Source organism: Orbicella franksi, chromosome 10 (genome assembly GCF_964199315.1).
Source record: "Orbicella franksi chromosome 10, jaOrbFran1.1, whole genome shotgun sequence".
NCBI classification, from domain to species: Eukaryota; Metazoa; Cnidaria; class Anthozoa; order Scleractinia; family Merulinidae; genus Orbicella; species Orbicella franksi.
The window spans coordinates 12,099,570-12,119,369 of record NC_138154.1 but is presented as its reverse complement, the minus strand read 5'-3'; the positions used below and the strand labels follow the sequence as shown (position 1 = coordinate 12,119,369).

The window sequence follows — 19,800 nt, the reverse complement described above, 5'->3', positions numbered from 1 at the left end:
GAATTCTCATAGCGGTAGAGCTTTATACTTTTGACTATTTTTTTAGGTGATTTTTGGTCATGTTTGTAAAAAAACTAGGGGGTGGTCAACTCCCCCCGGTTCTGACCAAATTTCCTTAAACTTAGACTGAAGTAGTTTTGAGTGGACCCCTTCAAACTGGCCAAGTTTCATCGAAATCGGTGAGATAGCTTGTGCCGCCCCTGCCTGGTCGTATCGTGGATGCACATTTAAAAGAAGGCTATGCGATTCAAGGAAAATTCGTAACCTGACTCATGAATTCCACCCGCGACATCGCCGGGGTTTTCGCATGAAATCTAACGAGGAATTCCCTCGTCGTATAATGAATTTTCCTTTAGAATTTAGGAGGGTGACTTGTGTTTTATCTTCGTGCTAAACGTTGTAGCACAAAGCTGTGTTTCCTGAGCCACTTCCCTGAGCGAGAAAAATCGTCTAATAGTACGCTTATGGCCTTTTCCATCCCCTGATCGATCTGCTCTCACAAGACCGTACCACGTGATCAGTTTTGGCCAATGAGGTCAACGACAACTTTAATTTTAAACTATAATAACAATTAGTAGCCTTTCTTACATCAAAATCTTTCGATGTGAACCGCAGGCAAAGGCCTGTGATCCAATAGTCTTGATAGGGTTATCTGAAAGCAATCTAGAAAATACATTAAAATGACATTTCAGAATTATGAAATTATAATGAAATCAGACTAACCTGAACAAAAATGACAGGAAAAAGAAAGAAAGAAAGAAAAAAAACGTCCATAACCGAGAGACGATAATCTATACCATATCATTCTCTGTTGCCATAACTCACTAAGTTTGCTTACTAGTCATGATGCTTATCGCAGACGGCACTCCGGCACTCCGCGCAACAGAGATATGTTACTTACCTTATCTTCTTTGTCCATATTGTCAAGTTTACGGATCCTCGATTTTTCTATTGTATTTTTGGCCCAAGCTTGGTCCAAAAGCCGAGGGGGTTAACACTCGGTCAGCAACTTACAGTGTAGAAAACGTTCGATTGTTACTAGGAAACTATCCCATGGATATCGCCGTGCTGAATTCGGTTACTTCAAAGTTTATCCTTCAAGAAGTAACCTTCTTTTAATCTTTTAGCGAGACAACTTTTACAAATGGATCATTTAATCTACTTCCGTAACTCTAACTAGATTAGCAATACTGACATAAGTCGCACTATTTTATATTTACTACCCAACCCCCAAAGCGTTGAGGCTATCGTTCTCTTGCCTGACTTAGTTCTCTCGTGCGATGTTAATATTGTAAGCAATGTTGCTGCTGTAGGTAATGTTAGTATTGTAAGTAAGGTTATTATTTAAACTAACTTCATCGTACTCCGTATGAAAAAAAAAGGAGAAAAAAAAAAAAGAAGAAAATCATCGAAAATCACTCGAGAACAGCCGGTGAAAGAATGTTGATAGTAATCCAAAGATTATGCGAAATTTTATCTTCTGGAGATTTCAGAAGATGATCCCATAACCTTTCTTGTTCTATTTGTTCCAGAAGACACTGAAAATCAAGCGATTACCTACAGTATGCAAACTAAGTCTCTGCAGTTTATAATGTATATTTTGTTAATTCAGTGGAGCATGATTCAATTTTTACGTACAGTATTTTCAGTTTTGTCAGGGTCTTGAATGCTTGATCAGGGATTTCCTGGAGACGATTCTCACTCAGTAATCTAATAAAAGTGAAATCCAGACATTTCATTATCAATTCCAAAGCTATATTGCAGCACTCAGCATGTAGGATTTACAAAAATATTTGCGATACTTGAGTAGTAATCATTGCCACACAGAAAGCATGCTATGATATCAACTGTGCTGGTAGCTAGAGCAATTAAATTGAAAAAAAAGCTGTTGAAGGATAAAGGTCTTATCGAATTTAGAGGGGCTAGGACAGCACAGAATGACAGAATGATTTCACTATAGATTTTAAAGCTTTTATTTAGTTTTGAAGGCTAGGCGGTGAATATTACTTGAGGCTACAGAAAGTTGCATTAAGTTATTCATCGAGATCACAAAATTATATCACTGTCCAAGACGCAATGTGTCTCTGATGGGCGACTGAAACTTCTACCTACAGTGTCCATAATGGAGGTGGTGCTTTGAATGTTTTGAATTTGCATACTTACAAATATTCAACGTCTTCAAGGTTGGAAAATGTTTCATTTGATATGGTGCTTATAAGGTTGCTGTGCAGAAATCTGACAAAAGTTGCGCAAAAAAGTATGTCAGTAGGTTTAATCCTCGAGAGTTACAAGCAAACTCGTACCCACCGTGAGGAAGGAAGGGGTTGGAGGAAGGGAGGAGAGAGGGAGTGGGGTGGCAGGGATGAAGCCCAGCCATGGGTTTCGTTTCAATAAGACATATCAAGGTTATTATGTCTTTTTTTAGCTGAGACGTCATATAACATAACAAAGTGTCTTGAAGTCCACTGGATCGTTTTTATTGGATCCGAAATCTTGGATTTCGTCATTTGCTCATAAACTTAGAAAACAACGTAACTTGATGAAAACTTCGTCCAGTAAAAAGGTACTTATTCTGCAATGTTGTTTTATCAAACTTGAAAAAAGGGGTAGATGACAAAAGCAGGGCCAGGGTACGGAGTCCTGGAGTCTGTATAAAACACAAGAGTGGAAGACACGGAGTTTAAGTGGAAAACGCGGAGTACCATTTGCTTTCGCCAAAATATGAACTTTCCTCCCTAAAATGCGAAGTCGCAATTTTGTTAGTTTAAATTGCAATAAAAATCAATTCAGCATCTCGGCGTGAAACGCGTTTCTCGTTAAAAAAACGAAAATTAAACATTTCGTGCGAAAAAAAGACATCCAAGAGCCAACGTGTCCTACCTTGGTTTTCTTTTAAGGCGTCTATTTTTTTTTTTTTATTACTGAGTAACTGGCAGGTATTTTTCAAAACCTTTGAAAAAGGTCATCATGTGATGTCACACCTGAATAAGCGTACGACACAATAAACTTGCATTGCATTACATTGCATTGTATTGTGTATAATGTTATAATAAAGATTGTTTTGCTTAGTATCTTTAACCATGAGAAAGTCTTTCCATACAAGTGCTAAGAGCTTCACTTCCGACTGCAGAACTGAGCGTTTGAAGCGCGCGGCTAATGTACACAACAGCTACATGAAATGCGACAAAAGTAATTGGAGTCCGATCATTTATTAAACGACAGTGGTATATCGCTAGTAAGGTCCCAGTCGGTAGTTGATGCAAGGGAATAACATTTTGACTTCGCTAGAGCTACATTTTTTGTAAACTCATGTGTATTGCGACACCAAAAACGAAATCGATATACGTAAGAGTGTAGATTATTCGCGGTGTAATTAATGCGAGCAACTACAGTACTGCGCCGACTTCTGTTCTATTTTAAAGAACACCAGAATTTATTTGGAACTGGCATTTCAAGAAGGTTACTGTATTTTCTCGATTAATAACCCTTTAAACTCCCCTAGCTTTTGTTTCAAATTTGGCCTGGCCTGTCCAGGCATATTTTATTTCTACATTTGACATTAGGTAAGCTCGAGCGACGTTCATTCCTTATATTCTATCGTAATTTTTGTAGCCATTTCTTGAGGAACTACTTGCAAGGTAACCGGCGTTTAATCGAGCAAATACGGCAACCGTGGTAACTTAATATACACATTTGTATGGCATAAAAATTTATAGCGCTCACTGTTCGAACAACTACTTTTAAAATTTTTTTCAAAAAAATATAATTGAATGTATGTAATTAAATTTCCTTAGTTTATATTTTCTTTACAGAATACCGTGCAGAGGTGCGTTATGTTGCTTTGTGCTTTTATTATTAGACCCTATGTTATCCACACGCAAGTTGCTGCTAAAAAATGAAATAAATGCCCCAAAAGAAAACCAATGCACGACACGTTGGCTCTTGAATGGTTTTCTTTCTCAAAAAACGTTTAATTTGCTTTTTTGATCGAGAAACGCGTTTTACCTCGAGATGCTGAATTGATTTTCCCTGCAATTTAAACTAACAAAATGTCGACTTCTCATCTTAGGGAGGAAAATTCATATTTTGGCGGAAAAAACCACGTTTTCCACTGGGACTCCGCATTTAACATCAGCTCCGTGTTTTCCACTCCCCGTGTTTTCTACAGACCCCGGGACTCCGTATCCCGTATCCCGTCCCCACGTTTTTCATCTAGCCGTAAAAGAGGACAGATTTAACCTAACCCTACTGAAACTTCCGAAATCACAAAGTACATCTCAGATACATCCTCTGATCCCTTCCACCTTTGCATGCCGGGGGGGGGGGGTTAACTTTAACTTTAAAAAGAACAAAAAAATCAAAATCACAAACAAAACGGAATAGAAATCAAAATCTGAGACTGCTAGGTTCTAAATGTTTTGTGTAGCAAGGTTAAAGTTTTTTTCATTTTAACCTACAGGTAACAAAGCTGCAAGAAGCTGGAGAATACTCCTGTAGGTAGATATTGAATCTCATTTGACGCCAAATCCCTGCGGAAAAAAAAAATTATAAATAAATAAGTAAATAAACAAAATAAACAAAGTTCCTTTTTTATAATGCAAAGGTCGAAAATGTTATTTTTCTTTAAACATTTAACCGTGTGTAAATTGCCCGAACAATCTAAGATCATGGTGTTAGGACTGGACTGGCTAAACAACAACTACATCAAGCACTTAGGAGCTCACGTGAGATCTACACGTGAGTGAGTCCCTGTCTTCTCTCTTGAACTTGCAAACTACAGCATATACAAAATTGTTACGTAACGCATAATCACAATTCTACTAAAACAAACGACTAAGCAATTGCTGGTGGACAACTTCACCGAACAGGAACTAACGTATGAGGTCACGTAACATTAGCATGTGAGCGAGTGCCTGTCTCCTTTCGCGACCGTGCAAACTACTGATATAAACACTTAGATGTTGTTTCGAGTACAGAATGCAAAACTTCAATAGTCATTTGATGTGTTCTATGACCAATGAAGGGGGTAGACTTTTCCCCTTCCCCGGGAAAGAAGCAAAGGATTTTAGCAGCCTGTGTGTAAAATATCGACCAAACGGCTCTGTCTCTAGGTGAATTAACTTTTCTAGTCTCAAACTGAGTAGTCTCTTGTTACTTTACATTTATCGTTCAGTTTCTAATCCTATGTAATGAAACAGATATCCTAAAAGTGACCTCAAACTCCGAAGGGCCACACAGAGCAGGGTTGACAGTTGTTAAATCCCTGTCATTGCCAGAGGTAAACTGAATGCAAAAACCTCACACTAAGCCAATGAGAAGCAGGTTAGTTTGTCTGTCAACAAATGAAACGAGGGAAGGAAATCGAGACTCCTTGACCAATAGCCATTCAGTTGATTTGCCCTCTGTGTAAAAAAGACCCTATAATAAATGTATGGTAAAAAACAAACGTTTTGGACCAAGAACCATCAAAGCAATCCTACTCCCCGTTCATGCACGACATGCATTAACACCCTTATAAATATACTTACAACAAGTACAAATACTGTTGTTTGGAAAATGCTCCTGTGGAGATATGTTGAATTTTATTTGAGCCGAGATACCTGCAATCATATAAAATATATCATGTAGTTTATCCAAAGCTAATTAAAACAATTGCGGTTAGAGTATTTTACCGCTGAAGTTCGTAATCGCGAACCAAATCACATTTGGTCAATTGCAATATGAACTGACCGGAGATGAGCCTCGATCATTTTCCTTCCTTGGCTGTATTGAAACCTTTTGTATTTTCAAAGCTTCGCTGATGAATTACATTCACACCGTGTTAAAGCACGACTTTTATTAGACAGGATGAAAATAAAAAGAGCTGATTTTCCATAAAGGTCTTATTCGTAAGATGACTTTAAACGTCGCTTCCGGTTCGGAAATCTAAGGGCGGTCTGAGAATAGCCAACTCTGTGACGCATATTTTGCAAACGCGGACAGGACAAGAGGTTTAACAGCATCCACGAAAACATCCGAGCAACACGCGTGGTAACATTATCCGGCGAAGAACTGGGTACTATGTTTAAAAATAACTTGAGAGGGATTACCTTGAAGCTAAGGTCTATAAGGGAGATAAACTCCCCTACCATTCATCTAAGGCCTATAAGCGAGATAAACTCCCCTACCATTCATCTAAGGTCTATAAGGGAGATAAACTCCCCTACCATTCATCTAAGGTCTGCAAGGGAGATAAACTCCCCCACCATTCATCTAAGGTCTATAAGGGAGATAAACTCCCCCTACCATTCATCTAAGGTCTATAAGAGAGATAAACTCCCCTACCATTCATCTAAGGTCTACAAGGGAGATAAACTCCCCTACCATTCATCTAAGGCCTGTAGGGGAGATAAACTCCCCCACCATTCATCTAAGGTCTATAAGGGAGATCAATTTCTCTACCATTTATCTCTCTTGACGAATTTTAATTATGATGGTCCTTGTCAAAGCCTGCGGAAAATATTAATTTGTAATAACTAAAACACACGTACACATTAACAAGGAACCTATAGTCTTATTTAGCTGTGGCTTGTGTTTGGCAAAGGGAGAGAGAGGGAATACAGTGTTCGTCGACACAAGCATGCGCACCGTGGTGAAGATAGCATGCTTTGTAAAGAAAAAGAAATGAAAAACAAAGGTTGTTTGTTAGCTTGTTAGCTAGTAGTGACCAAGTATCAATACTGACGTCAAGTTTTGACAAAACTTAAATAATGTGGGATCTGCGACGTGGATCGATATCCGCCATCTTCAATTCAATTCTTGTCTTAGTATACTACGAAATGGTCTCAGCACTGTAAATGATCCATTGGAAATTTGGGTAAAACAACCTGTCAAAACGCTACCATGGAAAAATGCACGTCAAAATATCATGTTCAACATCAATTTCCGTGAACAAAGGCATGTCGCAAAATTGCTCTCATATATATTTTAGATCAGGCAACCTGGTAATTGGTTCCCTTTGTTTAAAACTTATAAACGTTATAAAAGTTATCAAGGACTGAATACACCAGCATAGGAGTGTAGAAAATGAATTGATCATTTATTTTGGCGAGTACAATTAAAACAGTTTCCATGTAATTTTCCTCAGTCTCGTGCCCTTCGGCATATTTACTGCCTAATCGCATTTTGAACTGCTTACACAATGCAAGTGTAACAATTTCTCTTTCTCCCTCAGTTTCAGTCGTGTGTCTACAACACGATATAGGAAAAAGGAACTGTTTCCCTATTTCATAGACGAAGGAAGTAATAAAACTAAAAGAGTAATCTCACTGTTATGAATTTTCTACCCATGGGTTGACCTCCTTACAATGTCCGTATCGAGAAAAACTTTGCCGGATTGGAGGTATTGACTACGGCCACAGGCCGAAAGCTGAGGACAAAGTTTTGTTTTGAATTTACTAATCAAAATCGGCGAAGAAGGTTTTTTTTTTTTCCTCTCTCTCTCTCTCTCTTTGGAAACATAAGTAGGTATTTGCTGCTTATTTTCCCTTTACGTTTTTAATGCCTTAAATTAAATAAAAAAGCGATTTAATAGGTATTGTCCTTAACAATAACACTTTATTCTTTGACCGTTGTAGAAAGATACTAAATTTTAAGGAATAAAACATTTCTATCACGTTTCTTATACCACCTACGTAGCAATTACCTACTCTTTGGTACACGGACCTAAATTTTGAAATAAAATCCAGCTTTTGGCCAAATCCGAAGGTCAATTAGATAAGGATAACTCCCTTTAACCCCCCCCCCCCCCCCCATCAATCTGAAATATTTTTGGTCCTTTGCCAAGCTTAGTTTGAATAATATCCTGTTGTTAGCTTACAAGTAAACTCGACCTTAATCTGAAGAGGATTTTTTTTTGAAGGTAGCCGGACCTTTTTTGGCCTTTTAAAACCCTTCCCTTGCTTTTTTTACGTTTTTTCTGCAGAGAATGTGGGCGCTTTGAATAAAGAATTGCCTCCACCTTGTTTGACCTCAAATTTGTATGTTGAAACAAATTTATTTCAAAAAATGTAATTTCGTTGCAAATACGCATTTCTGTAGGAAATACCCACTTTCATGTTTCGCTGAAGAAATATCACGTTTTATCTTAAATACGAAAAACGGACAAAAAGTCTAACTTGAGAACATGAGAAGCGCAATTTACTTCTTTCCAAATCAGGCATCTTGGTCTATATTAAATTAAACAAACAATTTTTTTTTCTGTTTTTGTGTGTTTTGAAGAGTTTTTGTGGAAAAAATACATTTTTTAAAATCTCTCAGGGTTTTGTGCATCGCCTCGGAAAATTTGCAAAGGATTCAATTGCCCTGGCATGTCATTGCACATTCTGGACCTTTTTAATTCAAAGAAATAAGTCCGGAGGAAGCAAATACTCACTTACGTAGGAAATACGCACTAAGGATGATCGTCGAAGTTTGGACTTTTTATACGGCACAAGAACAACTATTAGAATAAGCATGACGGAAGTTAGGACGCCCTCAACACACGCATAAGTACGTTGGCATGCGCAGATTTGATAATTGCCTTTTTCCGGTTCCATACCTTCTCGATACAGTAAAACAAGAAAGCGGACTTTCGCTCATGCTAATGCGCGCGATCACAGCAGCAAATTCTCACTTGACATAAGCATAAGCGCAAGCACAAGAAGCACAAGAACGTTTGTTCTTCTTGTGCTTACTCTTTTGCTTGTGTTGTGTGCGTCTTTACTGCCACGTGCTTGCACTAATGCTTGTGTTGTGGACGCCCCTGTTACTGTTATGCTTATGCTTGTGCTTATGTTGTAGTGAAACCGGCTTTAACGTCCACTGTTTCGTTCCAAAACTAGGCTTTTTCAGTTGGTCGAAGAAAACAAGAGGGAAAGTTGATCATAGTGATTTGATCAGAACTAACAATTTATAATCACAATACTGAGTCATATAAGTCTGCATTATGTGGGGATAACGACGGTGAAGTTTTTAATTTAAGGGAACACAAGATTCAATGAGCAGTCAGCTCTGCATGCACTTAAGAAGTGCAAAACAACGTGAAATAAAATTCTAAGTGCTACTTTGCAGAGTAGCTTTATCAGCTTTTAATATCACCGAGCATATCCAACCATCACAACAGGCAAATACCAAACTGCAACACTGGGAACTCTGGGTCCTTAATACGCATGTGAGTGTGTACTAAGTTGAAGATAATTCACTGATTCGCCGGATTCAAAAACAGTCATAGGCTCAACGAGCCCTTGATTCTGTTTGAAAATACCCGCTGTCCTTATATTTTCTGTAGTGTTCAACTACGGTTAATGTTTCTGGAGTCACTGATCTCCATTTCAAACAGTGACACTTAAACGAGAGAACATCTCTACGTTGTACTAGAGCGCTTTTTAACTAAAATTAGTGACGAATGTTACGCTGCAAAATGTAACAACTAACGCAAAATGTAACATTAACGAGAAATGTAATAACTTTTGACGCAAAATGTAACAATTTATTTGACGCGAATTGCAACAACTTTTCAACGCAAAATGTGACAACTTCTTTAACACGAATTGTAACAACGCAAAATGTAACAACTCTTTCGATATATTATTACTAGTAGAGCTTACGTGACATCTCTAATCACTGTGTAAGAGTGGCTAAACTTGGCTACAACAACCCTTAGCATAGCTTTAGCCAATATTATCCTTTGATGGTCTAAACCTTATGAAGTATTTTTTTTTCGGATTCTAAATTAATAAACCGCTGTTCATGTTGCTATCGATAGTAATAGAGGTAAAGCAGGCAAGAGGAGCGAAGGGTCATTATATTCCCAAGTTCTTAGAATTGTGAGACGACAAGTTACGGAGAAGCGATTGTCAGATTAGGTGGATATGGCGGAAATGTAGTGTCCTCCTTGCCACTGTTAAACGCTACATACACACAGGAGGAGTTTCGAAAGCTTTATCTCTGGTACCTGAAGAATGGTTATTAAACAACTTCTACTACTTACTTTCCCTTGCTTTTACTTACAGTGTAAATTTGCTTTCCCCATCATTAAACAAAACTCAAAAATTAAATTGAATTAGCAATTTAACAAGAGTAAGAGAGCTGTTCTACCGCTCTATACATTCTATGCACTAAAATATTTTAAGTCGAGTAAAAACGTTGACCTTCCGAAACCAAATGATTTTATCCAATAAAGTCAACTCTTTCCTGACGATCACTTCCCTCAACCTACCAGCTCCTGTAAGTGATCACTTTTTTGTGATAAGGTAGTGGACAAGCAGTTTTCTAAAGTCAGGTGACTTCTGACGCCTCCAACTGTGACTGTCAGGTAGTAGTATATTATTCGTGCCTTCGTACATGTTTTGTATTTGCTGTTGTTTGTTTAGCGTTAGCAGATATAAAGTTCATGTCTGTCCGTAGAGCACGGACGGAGAGACACGGACCTGGTATAATTAACACGTTCTTTTAAAATTTTGAACTGGTCATATGACAGGTAGGTTTGTATAATTTGACTGACAGGGGTTGCTAAGCTTGAGAAGAACGATGATACATTATCTGAATTTCGTCCTTTATACATTAAGAGCAGAGTTGTTACATTTTGCGTTGTTACATTTCGTGTTGAAGAGGTTGTCATATTTTGAGTTAAAAAATTGTTGTAATTCGCGTCAAAGAAATTGTTACATTTTGTGTCAAAAGTTGTTACAATTCGAGCTAATATTACATTATGGGTCAAAAGTTGTTACATCTCGCGTCATTACATTTTGCGTTAGTTGTTTCATTTTTACGGCGTAACACCGCCATCATTAATTCAACGATTAAACCATCCAATGATTAATGTCAATCAAATGAAATCTCCCGATAAGAATACTTATCTCCAACGCTTAAATGTTTATTATACCGTCCCTAGTTTTCTTTTCGACAAAAATGTCAAAGCTAACAAATGAACGGAACGCAATAATATAAGTATAATTTATATTTATAATTAACATATCAGGAACTCAACGATGAACGGCGAACATTTTTTTGAAATGTTCCCTAATTTCCACATACATGGTTCTTAAGATAAGGGATATTTGATAAAGTGCATGGTACCTTAAAGTTCGGGAAAATGCTGTAATATTGCTTTGTATTCGCAATGCTAGTTGACCAATGATCATGTGTGAAACTCAGAAGAAGCAAAGTGTTAATTGCAAACTTCATGTTTACAAGATTTTGTGTAAAAAAAATACCGACTACTCACAAAAACCTAAACCAACGCGCTTCTCGTAATCCTTACCTAGCCGCTCCAACTAAAACACATGGTCTTTCCAATTTAGTTTCAAGCCCCTTGAACTTAAAAGTAACCTCTGCGTGTTCCCGAATCAAGCCTATGCAGGCCAAAACCATTGTCTCCACAGCTCAGTATCATGCCCGACTAAGGTAAAAATGACCTCTATTTTACTGACTAACAATACAGTAACCTAGACTAATGCGCTTGTCGTAATCTTTACCGAGCCGCTATAACTCGATGGCAAGATCGCTGCAATTTAGTTTCAAGGCCATTTAACTTAAAAATAACCTCTGCGTGTTTCAGAATCACCCATGTTCGTCAAAATCAATGTCTCCGCGGCTCAATATCAAGTCCGTGTAAGTCCAAAACGACCTCTACTTTATTAAGAATACAATAACCTAGACCAACGCGCTTGTCGTAATATAAACCGAGCCTTTACAGGCAATCCTTTCTTTGTCTTAATTTAGTTTCAAGCCCCTAGAACTCAAAAATAACCTCTGCGCTATTCAAAATCAACATTATGTATCTCAAAGTCAGGGTCTCCACAGTTCAGTATCAAACCCGGCTAAAGTCAAAACGACCCCCTAGACTAGCTATAACGCGCTTGTCGTAATCTTTACCGAGTGGCTCTCACTATTCTGCAAATTAGTTTCAACCCCCTTGAATTTGAAAATAACCTCAGTCTCCGTGTTTTAGATTCTAGCTTATTCAGGTCTAAATGAATGTCTCCGCAGCTGCCCGTCTGACTCCAAAACAACCTCTATTTTGTTCACTAAGAATGCAATTACCTACACCAGCACGCTTGTAATCTTTACTGAGCCGCTCTAATAGAAAGGCAAGGGCCTTGCAATTTAGTTTCAAGCCCATTGAACTCAAAAATACCATCTGCGTTATTCAGAATTGAGCCTATGTAAGTCAAAATCAATGTCTCCATAGCTCAGTATCAAGCCGGTGTAAAGTAAACACGACCCATCCTGACTTTACTGACTAAGAAAACAATAACCTTGACCAACGCGCTTCTCGTAATCTTCTCGTAATCTTCTTTCATACAGTAACCTAGAGTAATGCGCTTGTCGTAATCTTTACCGAGCCGCTCTAACTCGATGGCAAGATCTCTGCAATTTAGTTGCAAGGCCATTTAACTTAAAAATAACCTCTGCGTGTTTCAGAATCAAGCCTATGTAGGTCCGGTCATAATCATTGTCTTGGCAGCTCAATTTCAAGTCCGTGTTAGGCCAAAACGACTCCTATTCTTCTGATTAAGAATACGATAAACAGTACGTAGATCAACGCGCTTGTCGTAATCTTTCCCGAACTGCTCTAACTGAAAGGCAAAGTCTTTGCAAATTAGTTTCAAGCCCCTGGAAGTTCAAATAAACTCTTCGTTATTCAGAATTGAGGCTGCAGCAGTATGTGGGTTAAAATCAATGTTTTCTTAAATGGCCATAAGAGCAACAAACCCGAAGTTTCCATTTCACCCCTTTATTGCTTTATCCTTTTCCTCAAAGCATCAGTAAATTTGACACATTCTTGACTGATCACTTGTCAACGAAGTAAGCTACGCAATAAAATACGATAACAGGGAGAAAATGGGCAAAGGTATGAAACTAGATAAGTTAACTTCCTCTCTCCCCTTTCGAAAGAACCAACACATTTTCCTCCTCAAAAAGCCGTTTATTTCCAGCGATTAAAGACGGAGTTTCCTAATGTAAGTGTAGCAAAAAGGAAATAACAGTTACATATTTTTATTCCGAACAAATGTAGAGCAATAGAGCACACCTAACCTTAAACTATTTTGAGCAGCAAATACCTCGGCAATTACGCATGTTTGGTTGAAAATACTTACCCTCCATATTTGTTAGGTAGCAAATACCTACTTTTGGTAACAAATACCCACCCTTCCGTATTTGCGACTGTAGCAAATACCTACCATACGTATTTGCTACCGTATCAAATACCTACCAATATAGCAAATAGCTACCTGGTAAGTAATTGCTACCGTAGCAAATACGCAGTTAGCGTAGCAAATACTCACGCCTTTTTAACTTCCAAAACTAACGGCCAAGGGTTTTAAAATCGAAAAAAATAAGGTAAATCTTTTGTCTTTACAGAAACCGGGGCCACGAGACAATGAAAGCTAATCAGGTACGCGGCAGAACTGAAACAATAGATACCAATATTTTCAAATCCAGCCAATCAAATGTCCCATTCAAAGCAATGAAATCTTAACTTATTCACTGTGATGCTTAAGCAGCTACGGTGTCTGTTAATAAATTGTCAAGCTCAAGCCCTTAGTGCTTTCGCGTTGGGAAATATTGTGTTACTTTATTTTAGATTTTACATTAACAAGCGTGGTAAACTCATTAGGTTGACTGTTTTCCACTGTGAACGTACGGCCACACAAAATATCATTTTACGGTTGTCGTCTAAAATCGTAGACTATCATATGGGTCTCTCCCACAAGGACTGGGAACTACCAAATTAACGAATTTGATTGGCTGAAATCGATATCAGAGAGCGGTCTAGATTTTCTCATATAGACCGACATCTAGACTGATAATGTTTTGCAGTGAAAAAGTTGCAATCTAAAATGCAAAATCATCGTCTATATTTTCTTCTTAAATTATTTATTTATGGAAGCGCCAAAAGGCCTGATGAGAAAAAAAAAGTAAAGACGACAAGAAAACTTTGGCAGAATTTAAAATTCAGCTCATCACCGTTCACAAGCAAAATGCCAGTCAGCACAAACCAGTTTTGACGTGTTTTTACAGAATCAATTCTTCGTCTGTTGTCTGTGTTTCTATTTTTATGCAGCTTTCGCTTATCCACTAAGCAGTTCACGGAAAACAATCGCGTTGACCGTCTCAACAGCTGTACATTTCGGAGTTTGAGCTCCCTTTCTGGGCTATCAGTGTATTGAAATAACATCTTAATGGAGAATTCAAACGAGTTTTTTGTTTTTCTTCGTAGTACTATCAAAGCCTCAGCGTGCAAAATCACTTAGGCAAAAACAAACGACAATAGCGCCATGCATAGGAACCTCACCTGATGAAAAAAATCGAAGATATTTCGAAAAAACAATTTAGGTTACAAGTACTTTTCATTTCTCCTACTTGAAGTCTGCTTTACGCTCCTTTCAGTTACATCGTAAATAATACCTTTCCAATTCGTTCGTATTTACGAACCTGTACACATACGAAACTGCTTAGAGACCTTTTGAAGGGTTTCTTTTTAACGGTTAAATTGACAATTTAAGCAAATCTGTATAAATCACTTTAGCATCCCAACAAACAAGTTGAGATTTCATTGTTTTGTATTTATTCTGACCCCTGGTCTGACAGATGTCACGACCTCAAAATAATAATAAAAGAAAACCCGCTCTCATTTCTGTTTTAAGTGGTGTCCTCAAGGGGTCACTGCATAAAGCACAAGCCGCGCCCGCATTATTCACAAGCGAGTCGGCGTCGGCTCCCCCGGCACAAAGAGGCGGGGGGGGGGGGGGAGGCGAAGGGGGAAGGGAAGATCGTCAGTATATACATATTCCCTAATGGTAAGGATAACTTAATTTGTACACAGTACATCCTTCAGCAAAGATTATACAATGATAAAAGATCAAATAATTATTCCTAACTAAACTAACTAACCTAAACTACCCACTCAAAGATGCTTTACAAGAAAGCCGTATTAAAAAAAAAAATTCTTTCAAAACTGTGGTGACGCATGCCAAGTTTAAAATCATGTAAAGATGTTGCTGGACGAACGTCATCGGATATGCTGTTCCACAACCTGGCGCCGCTGTAAGAGAAACTCTTCTTCAAATAATTGGTGCACGTGCTGGGCTGCGGAAGAGCCAACTTATTTTCAGTATTCCGATATGATGTTATGTCGTTTCAAAACACAAATTTAGAACTCCTTGCTTACTCTAGAATTCCATGTTTAAGATCAGAACAGGGTCTACACAAGCATACACGTCGAGTTTTCTTGTCTTCAGCTACAGACAGCTATCATACGCATTTCCTTGAAAACGTATCACTTTTAATTTCTGCAAACGCTGGTAGAACGACGTGCGCATAGCATGGGTTTCTTCTGTACGCACCAGCTACACATTCATATAGCATGGGCTCTTTCCTGATTTGGCTTACATTTTAGAGGTTTACTCGCATATTTGTGTTTTGCGTGCGTAGTTTTATTTATATAAAAATATTGTTTTCAGGGCGAGGCTGAATATGTTTACTTTCCTGCCGATTTTGTGCTGAAAATATTCTTGTGAAACTTCTTAGAAAGAAAAAAATATATATACATGAATATATTCTTAGATACAAAGTGGAATTTGCTGACACAACGTCAAAGTATCTGTCCAATCATGCCTTTTATGTCGATAGGTAATTTTGGAGCAAAACTGCAGGTAACTGAGTATGATATGACACATCGGAGTAAATGTACAGAAATGTTTTAGCAACGAACGCAAGGCTAGTGTTGCTTTTGACGTTTTTTTTTTTTTTGGCTAGCCAGTTTGCCTTTTAGACAAACGACTGAATCTATTCGGTTTAGTTAAGACATGTTTTTGATTTTATTACTAGTTAGTTCAAAGGGCAAATAACCAAAATCAACCATTCACCTTGCTCTAACGCAGTCCAATATCCTCTATGTACTGGACCGGGCATTGCCCCGAATGATGGCGCGCGACTGCGATCTTCTGGTAGTTTTATGGTTTACGTTTATGAAAGACCTTGCTTTCACATAACAGATTCCTCTTCTTTTCCAGCCAACTCTCTAGCTTACCCTTTTGATTTATTTAACATCACACGTGGCTGATTCGCTTACTTCAATCACAAATGTCCTCTCGCTTGCGATTTTTTTTGGTACGTGTTCGTAGCACATTTCTTTGAACAATTTCGGTGAAATAAATATCGTATTAATCATGCTTGCTCGGGACCGTACTTGGAAGATATCGGCCCTCGGTCTTGTTTCAGGGTACGAACCTCGCTGCGCTCGGTCCGTACCGTCAAGACCTCGGGCCGATATTCTCACAGTACGGCCCTCACGCTTGGTTAATTACAAATTTTCAACACAAAATTATGTTTTCAATATCTTTAGCTCGGGTTTATTCTAATAACGTTCTTAAAATTTCGAAAATTTCAGCTTCGATATTCTTGAGTCACTTGATTGCATGAAACGTATCACTTTTCCACACACTTTAATAGAACGAGTATACGTTGCATTGGCTCTTGTGATTTGTTTGCATAATGCATAATTTTATTTTCTCTGCATACGCGTTGCACTTAAAACGTAACATTAGCAGACTCGACTTCTGAGTCGACAGGTGTCGAATTGTGATGGCTCGACGACGACAATTTTACCCTCCCCCCCCCCCCCCTCCCCAGTCGCATATCCTTTCTTGTGAGAGAAGTTCATTCACGATTAGATTTCCGGTGAGTTTTATAAACTATCCAAACTGCCCATTATTCCACGGATCATTATTTGGGTAGGTGATAAAGTTCATTGTTCGAGTAATTTGAAACAATTTGTTACAAAATTGATCCTTACGAAGCCACTGACCGAATGTAGAAATACTGCCAACTAAACTACTCCGCCCCCAACCAGCAAAATATACAAAAATTTTACTAATCTACTGGGATGGCTTCAACAAGCCCGTCGGTTTTTTTAACAACCGACAAAGACACAAGTTGCCTGAACGATTAAGGTCTGGGAGAAAAATGTGTCCAATTAGCCTATACTGGACATAACCAGCAAAAATGAAAATTGCTTGACCTAAAGCCTAAGAGAATTCATAACAGGCGAAACTTTTAACTGACATCTGACTAATAGCCTAAGAAAACATGACACTGGCATTTAAATAGTAATAGGCTTTACCGACAAATGATAAAGAGCGTTGGATCTTATGATTCTTCTTAAACCCATTATAAAAACTTTTCGGTTGATTTTTTGTTGATTTCTTTGTAAGAAATAATCACTCTAGAGTTTTGCGTCCACGTTAAATGATCTGAAGACATCAATGACCATGGCAGTTATATACATAAGTTAAGCAGCTGCAAAATTAAACACCTGAACTTTCTCCGCAGCTCAAATATATGATATTTCATATATTCATTTGCATTCTTCACCATCTACGGGTATATTACAAACTTACAATGTTACCAGCTCCCAGTTGGCTTGATAGCTGAGTTGCGCACTGCAACAGTATATGTACAAATGTAGATGTATTGCAGAGGTCATTGGTTCGAATCCAGTTCAAACCCAATTTTTTTTTTCAGACTTTAATTTCACAGCTGGGTAAGTTGTGTATATGACTGTGATACTCACTAATTTCTTCATATCCTTCTTCGCAGTCCAAATGTCAAATCTTTCATGTATTGATTTGCACGTCAAATAATCATTACCAATTCGACCCTAGCATGTGTTACAGGATCTTTAATTTTTGATGATCACACGTTTTAGAAGAGAAGAGAATCATTTGTGGCTTTATCCAAGGGACCGTCAGCATTTGTGTTTATTGTCTCGATTTCGATACGGCGTTCGAAAATCAATGAAGCCCGCATGCCAATGCCAGTGGTATTTCTAAGATGGAAGCAACTAATTGTGGCCTTGATAGCCGGTTACCATCTTCATGACTAATACATGCTCATTTCCACTTGGATTTATAAGGTACTTTGGTGCACATCGTTATTAAGCAGATCGCAAATGGTCGTATTTACTTAGAAAAAGGTGTTACACGTCCAACTAGCCTTAGCTTTAGTTAGGTACGAGAGGCATGATAGTCCATAAAGCTCATGTGTTGACGAATCGACCTTTTGTGACAGTGACCGTGCTGGCTGGACCGTACAAAATTACCGATCCCTGCAGAAAGGAAGCTTAGCAAACTCCATTGCGATACATTTGCTTCGCAAATGTAGAACAAAACATTGTATGAGTGAAATAATATTTTACCTGACTCTGCAGACCATCTACGAGAACCCGAACATCTCTTCAGCTAAACAAGTAAAAACAGCGACGAATTGCACTAAAAACGTGCGGAGCCATGTCCTTTACACAGTTTATTCACGTTTAGTTCGACTGTTTTACTACCTGGACGCATTATACATCTGAGACGTATAATAAGACTGTTTTATACGTCGTACACATTGCCTAATTTCATGTCGCCCGGGAGACTGGCGCTAACGGATTTGTGCGGACAAAATGAAAATGGCGTCCGCTGTGGTAGACGAATTAAGTACATCGCAGAAAGTAAAGAGTTTCCATTTTTGGCAGTGGTAGTGTTCAAGGAGATATTGTAAGAGTTCCTGGAAAAGCGGTGGTGAATACTATACGTTAACAAAACTAGCCTCAGAAAGAAAAGAGGTTGTCGATGCTCATTTGTATGTTCTTGGCCAAGCAAAACATGAAGTTAATTTTAATGGCCATGTCATTTGCACGAAACACTGGGCAGCAGGAAGCAAAACAGATATCGAAGACCTGCCGACTATAAAATTTACCACGTGTGGAGTCGAGCACTGAAACTGTGATGCAACACTTTGTACGAATTCGTTGAGAGCATATAGTAAGTTGACTTACTACCGTTTCAGTGAAGTCGCTAATTGTCCAGAGAAACGCCACGCATACAGTAAAATTCTGAATAAAGGCGTGCATTTCAAACGAGATCTCGTTTGTTCTGCCCACTGGACTATTACAACAAGGAAGGATATAAATAAACTTCCAGATTTGCCATGTAGTAACAGTTATCTTGAAAAGAAAATTACTAAGAAAACAACATCAAGTGCAAAAACCGGAGTCGACCAAACGTGCTCTTACAAGGCAGCCAAATGAGAGAGTAAAAAGGAGGAGACTGGGTTATAAAAAGGAAGATAACCCTCTGATTGTAAAGTGTTAAGAGAGGAAATTGAGGATCTAAAAGAGACACTGAAAGTGAAAACAGAACAGGTAAATATAATGTTTACATCGTGAATTGAGCTCACTTAAAGCGGAGAAAGAAGCCTATGCCAAACAACTGAAACAATTTGGTCAAAGCAACCAAAAGTCTGCATTCTCCTATGCTTGTTTGAAATTGTATCCACAACAATTTCTGTACATGATTGGATTATCATTAAATGACTTTGACTGTCTTTTTGAGTGTGTCCTGCCCTGTATTTGTCTATCCTAATTATGAAAATGGACAAAGAAAGCGAACAAAGAGGACAGAACTAATGTGCTATCTAAAAATATACAACACACCCTCCATCTAGGAATAATGGGGTTTATGACAAATACAAGTGACTCTACTCAGTCCAGAATTTTTAGTGCCTGGGCGGTTTTTTCTTTTTCTTTTTCTTTTCTTGTTTGTTTGTTTGTTTGTTTGTTTTTGTACCGTTTTCGATGCAATAGACCTCAGCCCTTTACCTGGAGGAATTTTAGGATACTGTACTTCTGGGTGATTGGACTGAAAACTGAATCTCTTCCTAAGAGAATCATGACATCAGCGGTGCAACATTTAGTTCTTTAAAGAACCACGACACTGGCAAAACTGGCAT

General features: G+C 38.2%; 1 protein-coding gene across 1 annotated transcript in view; it reads right to left on the bottom strand.

The window, feature by feature from the left end:
• Nucleotides 1-4,321: 4,321 nt before the first annotated feature.
• Nucleotides 4,322-19,800, bottom strand: part of LOC145500477 (uncharacterized) — a 227,602-nt gene continuing 212,123 nt past the window's right edge. The window contains exons 14-15 of the mRNA XM_081480006.1: nt 5,529-5,600; nt 4,322-4,529 (exon numbers count right to left, since the gene is read on the bottom strand). Of these exons, the coding sequence (XP_081336132.1) occupies nt 4,454-4,529; nt 5,529-5,600 (148 nt within the window). The 3' untranslated portion in view covers nt 4,322-4,453. The remainder of the gene's footprint in view (nt 4,530-5,528; nt 5,601-19,800) is intronic.